At 45.2% G+C, this 12,019-nt stretch overlaps 1 protein-coding gene across 10 annotated transcripts in view; it reads left to right on the forward strand.

Moving 5' to 3' along the window:
• The window catches only part of LOC146799211 (uncharacterized), a 144,191-nt gene that overhangs the window by 116,761 nt on the left and 15,411 nt on the right, over positions 1–12,019 (forward strand). For 7 of the 10 annotated variants that reach the window (XM_085626665.1, XM_085626668.1, XM_085626661.1 and 4 more), the window contains one exon: positions 616–713. In XM_085626665.1, coding sequence (XP_085482791.1) covers positions 616–713 — 98 coding nt within the window. The remainder of the gene's footprint in view (positions 1–615; positions 714–12,019) is intronic. The other 3 variants (XM_085626669.1, XM_085626666.1, XM_085626667.1) reach the window with 1 other exon arrangement.

Here is a 12,019-nt window from a genome sequence, read left to right on the forward strand (position 1 = left end):
GTGAGTTCAAGGTCTGGGTAACACTGCCATGGATGCGTTTTATGGTAAAGTAGTACACAAAAGCAATAGAGTAATGTGTGGACAACCGCACAGGCAAAGTATTTAGGGCATTGTTTGAACTCTCTGTGAAATCTCAATGTTCGTATATTTTCATGAATTTGTATGTCCGGTGACTTTGGTTCACCAGATCTCGCAAGCCTGATCGCTAAACGTCTGAATGTGCAGCAGGCAGGTGCTCACGCACTTTTTTTTTTTTTTGCAATCTTCTGGAGCTCTTGCTCTAAAGCTTTTACTGTCATACGGTGTGTGGAGCCCAGCCCCATCCTCGAAGACTTAGAGCCTGTTAGTATCCATGTTATCTACATACATCTGCACCATCTTCCTCGACCTGCAGTACTTTCTTTCTGTAATCGGATGCTCCTTGGTTGTCCTCTGGCAAAGTTAGAATTTGCTAGGACACAAAGTGAGACACGTTCAGTAAACCATATTCAGGGGCTGCTGTGGACTGTAAAGGTTTTATAGAGGACACAGATGTCCGGTTGCATGAGAATAATTCTCTAGTTTCATTCTCCCCTTAAAATATATGTTCTATAACTCTTCTTTTTTTCCCCCCAGCTTCCATGCAGCCATGCGGGTGTCGGACCACAAGGTGTTAATCAGTGGAGGCTGCTGCACTTCTGGGTCCCTCACTGATACTTTCATCTTTAATGTAGGTAAGCAATTTGCTGGACACCCCTTCTCTTTTCATAGTTGTCTTTTCTTACACTGAAACTTTTTGGTTGTCCAAGTCGAAACCTTTGGTCCTAAGACAATGTGTAATCTTTCAGCAGGGCTACTCAGTAAAATTAAGTATTGTGTTGTTAATTCACATTCAAAAACACCCAGATCAAAAAAGGAGACTGCATTTGTGGTAATGGAATGCCATTGTTTTTTAGGAGTGCCTTCTTAGTTCCACCAGACTTTACAAAAAATGATGAAACACGATGTACAAAGGCTACATTTAATTGAATGTATTTTATTCAGCTAAATAGGCTTTGCATTCAGTGGAATCACATGCGTAATTCACATGCCTCCATCTTGAATTGGGCAGACAGCACTACTCTATCCCACAGTGTCATTTTGTGTTTGCGAGTCTTCGGACAGGAATGTCTCCTGCACGGTATACTTGGGTGTTCTCTTGGCCTGAGTCCTCAAATTCGTATGTATCTGTTTTTCTGACTTTGATATTGCCCATAGCATAACTCTAGCCATGTGTGCAGAGGACTAGGCCTGTCTAGGACTATGTGAAGTCCTGGCCCTGCTGTGTGACTTGGAGTGCTGCACCAACCATGCTCTCAGAGAGGGCACAGGACTACTGTCCCTGCCTTTAGTTTAGTGCATAAAGCAGTGAGGCAGCATATTGTGGTTTTGATACGGTCAGTGTTACCAGTCCTTTTGATCTGTGTTATTGAGAGTATGCCTTACAGGCCCTTCTTGTGTAAAGTTCTGCTGTTGTGTATGCCCAGAACCTTGCACTGTAGCATGTATGTTGTGTGCAGTAGTAGGGCTCCATGTCTGAGACATCCTGAGTTCTGAAGCCAGTGGGATCAACTTTAGATGCCCCTGGCTTGGCATGAGACATAATTGATGATGGGGGCAGCTTCCCCAGAAGATGGAAGTGTATTGCCTGCATTACTTTGGCTGGAGGTTGGAGATATAGACGTTGAAGCGAGGAGGATGGTGATAGGGCTGCCTTTATAAATTCCATGAGGGTCTTTTTTTTTTTTTTTTGCAAAGGGCTGCTGATGTGTTCTTCCTGAGCATGACCATTTGGTTGACAGTAGGGATGAGGAGTGGGACGTTCGTTTCTGTTGGGTTAATTGATGACGTTTCTAGGTTAGGCCTGCCCTTTTTTTTATCCCTGATTGCCACTTCAGAAATCCTGATGTCAGCCAGGTATAGAAACTTCAGAATTCCTTGTGCCTGTGTTGTGGGTGCTTTAGTCTGAAGACAGCCCCAGTGCTACCTTCTGTGAGAAGCATCACTCTATACCAGATTGTGTTTGGAGAGCAGCTGAGAAGAACACTTGAAAACAGTAGCACCCCAAACCGGATGCTATGTGCACTTTTTTCTGGTGGAGCGGTAGATCTTCCTGAAGTGTGTAGAAGTCTGGCTGACTGCCTGCTTGCAGAGAGAGGGAAGAAGTCAATCTGGCCTTGCAGGAGGAGTGTGTGTGTAGGAGAAGAGAGGCCCAGCATGTCCTTGGAACTGAGGGACATGGGACAGAGCGGACTTCAATGGAGTAAGCTAGGAGTTATCTGTGCCTCAGAGGTTCTCCCTGATCTCTCACAACTAGTTCCTGGAAGAAAATGCTTAAACTACCTGTGCATATCTGCTTGGTCAGGGATATGTCTGTTATAATTAATGCATTAGCCCGATCAGAACTGGAGCTCCCATGGGTACTACAATTTCCCAATCTGGGCTGCAACCATCTATCTGCCAGGGCCGACCTGCATCATCCATATTCGTCTGTGGGCCTGATTTGGGGCTGCAACTGCCTGCATCAGCCTGGGCTGGGTCAACAACCAACTTTCTGTCTGATGGAGCCACAACATTCGGACCTGCAGTCAAGCAGCAAGTCGCTGTGCCAAAGGACAAACCTGTGAGTACAAGAAACAATGGTCCTCAAACGATTAGAATACAAAGCAGAAATCCAGCGCCAATTATCCAATACAGACCCTTACTGTAGACTACCTACGAATCCCACAAAAGAGTTAGACACTTATCTTACAAATCACTACTAAAAACACTACTGAAGCAAAATTGGAGGGCTTCCTCAGCCAGAAAGAATTCTTCTTCCATAATGTGAAATCACCCCGCACCCCAGTCATTTACACCTTGCCAAAGGTCCACAAAAACCAGACTAACCCCCCAGGATGTCCCATAGTTTCTGGTTGCGGTTCCATTTTAGAGCCTTTGGGCCAATATATTGACCACTTCATTAAGGACTTCGTACCACTGACCCACTGCTATATCATAGACAGCATGGCTATATAACCTCATCGAACATCACCCCTTTGACCCTGCCCAGGATATACTTTGCACCATGGATGTAGAATCACTCTACACTAATATTCCACAAATCCCGGCACTAATTGTGATCCAAGACATCTTGGACTCCAGACCCCGCCCCCACTCTGTTCCCACACTTTTTATTATCCAGTTGCTAGAACTATGTCTGACCCGGAACTTCTTCAGTTTCGAGAATGAATATTACCAGCAAGTTAAGGGCACTTCGATGGGCGCAGTCTTCGCGCCCAATCTAGCCATCCTCTACATGGATCACTTAGAAATGACTTCTATCCTTGCTACCACCAACCCATTCCTCTCAGGTATCACTATGTGACGGCGCTACATAGATGATATTTTCTTGATATGGCATCAAAATGAGGTTACACTTTCCCAATTCCTACACTGGCTCAATAATAACTGTTCTGGTCTCAACTTCACCAATACACATGACAGATCACATATCCCATTCCTTGACCTAACCATATACCACTCCAATGGTGAACTACTCACTAAACTATACAGAAAAAGTACAGAGAGAAACACATTACTCCGGTATGAAAGTCACCACCCCCGAGCACTCAGATTCTTTACCTTACTCCCAATTTCTCCGCATTAGGCGTAACTGTTTTTCTAAGGATGATTATTTCTCTGGGGCCTCCACTCTTACCAAAAAACTCAGAGTCCGTGGTTACCAGAAAAGACTAGTACGGAATGCACAAAAACGAGCTTGGTATTGCCCTAGGGAAGTCCTTCTCTCACCCAGAGTTAAAACCAACACCAATCGTTTAGTTTGTGTCACCACCTTCTCCCTTGCTTCAAATCAAATTCGCAAATCCATTTTGCAACATTGGACTGTGGTGAATGCGGGCAACCTCTCAATAGAGCGGCCCATGTTTGCCTTCCGGAAGAACCGGAACCTAAAGGACCATCTAGTTAGGGCTGCCTTACCTTCTTCTCGTCCAATGGTGACTCTTGATGCGCATTGGGGGTTAGAACCTCTTACCGGACATGCAAAATGCGGTAATTGCAATGTGTGTAGCACTACCATGGAAGGCAAAGATTTTGTATTCAACAATGTTTCTATCACCCTGAATTCCTTTTCCAACTGCAATACAAGCAATGTTATTTATTTAATTTCATGCCCATGCAACAAAATATACATCGGCCAGACAACCCAAAAAGTTAAATTGCGCATCGGCCAACACAGAAGCAGAGTGCGATGTAAAACCCCCAATGCCCCCCTTGTCGAACATTTAATTGAAATGGGGCACAAAGAAGACAACATCAAATGGACAGTGATCAAAACCATCAAGCAACCGCCGAGAGGTGGGGACATTGCTAAAACCTTGAACAAAGAAGAACTCAGAATGATCATCCGCACTAACCGCATCAGGCAAGGCCTGAATCGTAGCGAGGATTGGTCAAACCTCATTTGATAAACTGTATTTCCGTCTTTATATTGCTGGATTGAATTTTTTCCCTAAAAAAACTCCCCTGTAAATGCCAATTCCTTAACTTTTCTGTTCTCATCTCGCCTTACTTTTTATTGTAATTTCATTGTATTATGATTGCATCTCACAGTATCAGTATCTCAACTTCAATTACGCAACGTTTGTTATTCTTGCCCCAATCAGGCATGTGCATGTTTCCATTGACCTAATTTTCCGCTACATGATTTAATCACGTGTGAGTTTCCCTATTGTTGCTCATTTTGTCAATCAACCAGTACAGAAAGCCGTTTAAATAACATTCCTTGCTTTTTTTCTCTCATTTAGACTTTTAAACTGTCCCCTTAGACTTGCTTGGTCAGTACACGTATTTGTTCATTGTAACCCTTCTTGTAACTCCCAAGTCTATCTTCCCTTTCCGCTTCACTCTCCCAAGATGGCGCCGCTCTCACACGCTCTAGTCACCAACACACGCCTTCAGCATTTATACGCGCCCAATGCACCATCACTTCGTTACTCGGTTCACTACACCAGAGGACCTGGCTCGATTCCGGTAAGCGCAGATCACTACCCCTTTCCCCACCTCCGCCGCTCCTTCGGTACAACGCCTCCATCGAACTAATGTTGAGCATTTCCTTCCCTAGTGCATTGTCACGCCGCCCTAACTTCCCGAACCATTGTAACATTTGTTGGACTGTCAACTGTTGGACTCCTCCTCTGATTCATTTCACTTTAGGTAATATGGTTCCTCCTTAGCGTTGTTTCACCATCATGCCCACCGTTTACTCACTTAACGCGTTACTTTTCACTTCTAGTGGACCTTCACGCAATCAGATTATCGTTGTTGCTTGACGCACCCGCCGGACCGTGCATTCTCACGAATCTAGCACGTTAACTTTTCCCTTTCAAGGTGAGAACGCTCTCCCTTTCTTACTCTTATTGCAGCCACGCGTGTTGCCTGTTCATTCACTTTAACGCCATCCTACTCCCCTTGCCCCCCTACTCTGATTGATGCCACGGGCTCCGCCTGGTCATTAAGGTCCCCTTGCCATCCCCTTTTCTCCCACTTCTGCTTGTTGCCACATGCTTTTCCTGCTCATTCAGCCCTACTAGGTTACAGCGAGATCGCTCCCTCATTCCAACCTTCATTGCAGCCACGCGGTTTGCCTTTTCATTCAATTCAACGCGGTCATACTCCCCCTTTTCTTCTACTTCTGATTGATGCCCCGGGCACCGCCTGTTCATTCAGTCCCCCTGCCATCTACTCCTGCTCCTTGCCACGCGCTTCTCTTGCTCAATTAGTCCCACTAGTTTACAAATCCCCTTGTCATCTTTTTGCTAGTTTCCTTCTACCGCCGAGACTTCGCTCCCTCCGTGGATACGGATTCCTCTCGACCACCTTACTAAGGTGAGCGCCGCCTTCACTTGCACCACGCATGTCTCCTTAAAACGCGTTAATTCCACTTCCTGCTACTATCAATTTCGTCAATAGTCAGCCATTTACTTCGAGCGTAATTAACTACTCCCCATTGTTTTGGCAGTACGTACACCACTAGCACGTCCCTTGTTCTGCGCGCCTCCCCTCCTTGACCCTTTCCACCGGGTCTCATGGTTTATGAACTCGACACATGCCCACAGACCAGCATGCTTCCTGGTTACCACACCTGTACTTTATGCGCCTTTGTTGTGACAAAATTCAACATGCCGTGAGTGGATCGGCCTAATCTCCTCTCTCTATTCTTTCTTCAATCACCGCTTACCCCTCCCCTCTATATCACCCGTTTGTTTTCCCACAGGCAATTTCTGTTATAATCAGGCATGTACTCATTAATGTCCTGATGATGATCCTACTACCCTCATAACAGGATCGAAACGCGTCGAACCCTACTAAACAGCATGCGCATTAATCCATTGTGTAAAGAAGTGCATTCACTGTTTTGCAAAAGCTTAAAACCTTGGATAATGTAAAAAGCTCCTATTGTCTTGCCTGAAATGCCCTTGTGTGTTTTGTAATGTTACTGTTCTTATTGGATACAGGACTGTGTCCCACATGTATTTTGTTCCTATATATGTGCATTGTTTTACTGCAAAATTAAACCGGCTGGACATCCAGAATATAGTATCGATTCAGTACTATATTTATTTAACCCTTATTCTAATCGTTTGAGGACCATTGTTTCTTGGACTCGACTATTACCCAAGGTCCCTAATTACCCTTTGGGTTCCCTTGTCTCTTATGAATATATATATATATATATATATATGACAAACTGTGGCATCAAAACACAAAGTGATGGATGTAATGCTTGAATTAATCCAAGCACTGGCGATCGCTTGTCGTTGCATCCCAAGCCATAGTTTTAAAAGAAATACTTTAACAGGCCAAACCAGGGCAGTCATGTCTACAGAAACATTTCCCACGCCTGCCTTATGTGGCTGCCCCGGGGATTATCTTAAGCCGCCCGGGCCCCGGCCTGCAGGAGCGCGGCGGGACCATTGGATGTGCTCAGGAGGAGCTTGGAAAAGACTCGCACATGTGCAATACATCCCCAGTAGTAAGAATAAACAAGCATTGGCATAGCCAATAGGTCTCGCCTTTTGGTCTTTGTAAGTGTTTAGTTATCCAGCACAATATCCTTGGTGCAACAACATCAAGTGTTGCATGGCTAAACACTTATAAGGTCCCAAAGGCGAGACCTATTGGCTATGCCTGTTTGCCATAAAACAGAAAGATTTTCCTGGGAGATAAAGCCCTAAGTGTGTATCTCTAAAAAGCGAATCGGTCCTTATAAGGAAAAGGCTCTGTCAAGAAAAAAATATGAAACAAAATGAACAGTTCCCGGACTGATAACAAAACTTCGTGTCATAAACACCGCATGTTGGGAAAGGGACGGAGAGCTGTTCATACCAGGCATACCTTCCCCCCCCCCCCCCCCTCCCTCGAGCTCAGAACCCGCTTGTCGACAAATGCTTTCTTGACAGCAAACACCCTAAAAACACAGGAGGAAAGAAATTACACCCGATGGATAAATTAATCGTTTAAATGGTAAGAGAGGGCGTGAGCACCTCATACTAACACCCCCTGCCATGCCAACACATTATTTCATCCTTCCAGGGTCTATCAGAGAAAGACTCTTAACTCGGGGTAGTGACGCGATACGAGAACAGTGGACACCGCACGGGTTCACCCAGGGACACTGTCTGTTAGAGATCCTTGGGTAGGAATGAGGAATAACACAGGGCATCAGATTCCCCGGTTGTTGCTCATTGCTAATCTGCCACTGTTACCGACCAGGGAGGCATCGTTCCGGTGGGCCACGGGTGAAATGACGCCCAGGGCTGAGAATGCAGGTTTATAACGCTGCGCCTGCCCTACCTCGGCTTATGCGAGGGGCTGTCTGTTGACACGCTTAGTGCAGGCCATGAAGGATTTGGGGGTGGGAGTGCGGTTTAGCCCCCCAGGGGGACGAGGGGGCTTTTCCAGCTCACTTGGTAAATGTTGATTCTGTGAATGGGTGTTTCCTGTTGGGGTCTTTCATTCGTCTCAGCCCGGGGTTCAAAGGACATGTCGGCTGGACAGCAAGTGGTGGCTTTCTCCTCTTTTAATTAGCGGACACTTGGGGCATTCACGGGTGGCGGGTGTGGGGGGGGGGGGGCTGGCCCTGGACTGCTCAACCATGACTCGTCTCCTGTCTTCACTGACGGCTCTGCCGAAGCACCTCGACCTTCTTCCAATGCAGGTCAGCACAGCATGTCACTCTGAATGCCCCGCCCCTAAGCATGTCACTCTGAATGCCCCGCCCCTAAGCATGTCACTCTGAATGCCCCGCCCCCTAAGCATGTACCTGTGTGCACAACACATCAATGTCTGTGTGAGCCTCTTGTGAGACACAATTATGTAATGACGTTCCCGGTCTGCAAAAACGAATACAAATAAAGTTGCGGCTTCACATGTGTGTCAGGACGTGGTATTCCGACATGGCCTAAATAGTGTGTCCTAAATATCTTGTACAAAAATATGACCCACTGGACGTCGATTCTCTGTTCTTAACTACTATGGGGCGATGTTTTTACAAATTATACTTAGGACACGGTATTTGTCAGGCGATAATCTGTAGTCTTCCATCTGTTCTCTTTATAATTAGAGCTCCCGGTTCTATGGTATTTATTTTTTTGATATTTCCGTCTGTATTCAGCTGTATTTATTTTTTGATCATTTTAGCTGTATTTAGCAATATTTATTTTAGATTTTGTGAACAAATGAAGCTCAAATGAGTATACATCTACCTTTATTTAACCAATAAATATGCACTCATGCCTGGACTTGCACATTTCAGTGATAAACACACTCGGATGATAAAATATGCACTTGTAGGAAGACATGCAAATGTTAGTATGAAGCTTGTGCACATGCGCGGTTGTCAAAGACTCTTTGCTAAAGTTCCTTTTTTCCTAATCCCCTTACATTTCAATCCGCACTCCTATTGGCCTGGTAGTTGTGATTGACGGCATTTAGAATCACACAGAAACAACCCAATTTCCCTTTTACATTTATAATTAAATACAGACAGAAAAATAAATGGTTTTCTGTCTGTATTTATCTGTAAAAATCAATAAAAACGTAAATTAGGGAGCCTTATTTATAATGCAATAGGCGGGCCAGTATTTTACCTAACCGGCCCAGTTTTTGGACACATATTCCGGTGTCTCGATAGCTTTCTCTAAAGTAAACACATGTCCCGGTTTTGCACTTGAAAAGCAAATAAATCAGACCTTCTTTTGTGATTGGTCTTATAGCGCCTTCGAAAGATAAGCATCGCTTTTCCCCGAAACAAGCTCTCCCTTCTGCCAACTTCATTCTGAGAGAAGGGTTTGCTGCCACATGTATGTAACATGTCACATGCCACACAGCATGCCTGTGTTTTACGTCATGTGCCATTTGAAAAGCGGTTTGTAGTGACCTGCAAATCGGGTGTGACTAAAAAAAGAACAAGAACCTTTACAGGACTAAACTTGTCATGACGTAGTCAAGACCATGTCTTTATGCCGTAAATGGGCATTTACCATAGGTCACAACATTTGCATTTAGTGACCTCTGTGAGTGCCTGTGTAATGTGTATCACTATTAGTAGAATCGTCATAGGTATGTTCAATCGTCTCTGCTTCTGTGTTATTGTAGAAAACGGCCTGAATATACAAGTTGCATACATAGTACTGGGGTAAGGATTACATCACATGTGGTTTTACTGTTACCAAGCGGCCATTTTGCACCGTACCGCCAATGACGAGTATCCCGGAGCGAGGGGTGAAGGTGAAGGCCTGTGTGGGCCTTTGAGGGAGAAGTTGGAGGGGAGTCTTAAAGAAAGGAAGCTTTTTTTTCTAGCAGCAAAAAAGTGTAGTGAAGCTTTGCTGCTGCCACCAAAGTGTCGTGCATCATTTACTGACCAAAAACCTCGTATTTAGCTCTACCACACCGAGTAAAAGTGGCTGGGAAAAACCAAACAATGTAGAATATGGTGGAGCCAAATAAAAGCGTGAGGTGATGTCACTCCGCCTAATTCATGCGCAGGGCCTATGCCGAAGAGGGCTATAAGAATCTACGTCTGTCTCGATGGAATGTCTCGGTTTTTGGTTTTGAAAATCTGTTCACCCTATAACGCGACCTCTCAAGGCAGGGGAGTGCACCGAGTAACAGGGGCCCTGCACAGAACAAGGCTGCCAGGGGGTACAGGAGGCCCGGAGCAGCAGAGCCAGGGCCGCGGGCGCGGGATTACTGTGCAAAGGGCGCCAGCTGGCCACAGGCTGCATCGGTATATTTATGTATCCGGTCTAATATTTTTTCGGTTATTATCTTTCGCTATTTATTGAAAAGGGGATATTTGTTGAAGTGATTAACAATTAGATCTTTCGAGAGTTCGATAGTAGTTTAAACGAAACCGCGGTAAGACAAAGCGCTGTCTAGCATGCATAGCTAGCATGCATAGATGCAGAAAATTATGCAGCAAGGAAACAAAAAATCACGCGGTAAACCAGCCAAAATATGTGATGTGTTATGCAAATAAAAACAGCTTATAGGCACATTGTAGCATAAATAATATCTAGCGATTTTGGTATTTTAACACACATCGGTAGTATGGTACAAAACGGTTTCCCTTCGTCCACACAGAATAATTTTGTCATTAATCGAAGTACAGAAACACCATTTTATTAGCACTGGGCTGGAGACGCAATATGTGGTGGGGGGGGAGAAGCGGGAGTTGTGTGTGCGTGTGCGTCATCGTGATCGCGATCGCTCTGAAAGCAAAAGTGATCGCGATCGCGATGACGCACGAGTTTTCAAAGTGCTGCTGGCGGCCGGCTGCGCGCGTGCACGATCACGTGAACGCAAGCGTTAGGCCAGCCAGCAGCACTTTGAAAAGCCCACATACAAAATGTCTCTTCGAGCCTTTGGCTCAGCAAGACCTAAAAACTGTACAGCGAGTGAGCAATTGACTTGTGGGGGAAATTGAGACTACACGCATGCTTCATTCATGCTCTTATTTGACGACTGGAATGGGCCAGCTATCTAGGGGTCTCTGTAATTAGATTAAGGGAACTCTGCAAGTGTTGTGCCACAAGGGAGAATCCTGTTCAGGATCACTTCCCATTATACTAAATTGGATTGTGTGTTGCCCAATGTAGGAAAATGGGGTATTATGTAGTGAGCTTCACTATGCAATACCTTCATGTTACCACAAATAGGTCCTTTGGATTCACACTAATGAATCCCTAGCTCAGTCATGGTAGTGTGGCATAGAGCAGTCAGGCTTTACTAGAGGAACATGTGTTGAGCATTTCAGAGTACCAATATGGCCGATAAGTAATTGACAAAACTCGAAAGAAATCAGACACCAATTTATAAAAATAGAGCAGATTTTTATATCCTTTTAACACAAAAATGAAGACCATCTGATACCTATAACCAGAGTTACGGATTTTAAAAGGATACATTAATCTGTGCATTTAACTCTTGCAAAAGGATAACATTGCAGTCAATGGGAAAATACACTAGTGACACTTGCAGATCGAGTCCAGTGGAAACTACTATGGGGTGGGGTAAGGTGATGCGGTTCCCAGGAACAGGCTCTGACAGTCGGTTGAATTTTAGCTGGCTTGTAGGGCCCAGGTGCATAGTTGTCTTGGCTGTCCTTGGTGCTGAACGCGGGAGCTGGGTTTTCTAATTGGATGGTGTTGGTGAGGAAAGGGATGCAAAATCGCGACAGTGGGTTGCAGATGCTGGATTCTCTGGAGGCACAGCGTCGAACACAGGTAGTGGTAACCCAACTAGCCACCAACAAGCCATGGTAGTACCAAACACAGCTTTCGGTTACTTCTATGTCCTTGTGGCCGGGGGGGGGGAAACAGTAGCAACCTGAAACTTGATGGTGGTCAAATACATTTCCCACAATGCACTAGACCATTTACTTTGGGGTGATCCTTCAGCGGGCCCGATGGCCAGTGATTCTTTGGTTCCAGGAGTG

Source organism: Triturus cristatus, chromosome 9 (assembly GCF_964204655.1).
Source record: "Triturus cristatus chromosome 9, aTriCri1.1, whole genome shotgun sequence".
In the NCBI taxonomy this organism is placed as follows: domain Eukaryota; kingdom Metazoa; phylum Chordata; class Amphibia; order Caudata; family Salamandridae; genus Triturus; species Triturus cristatus.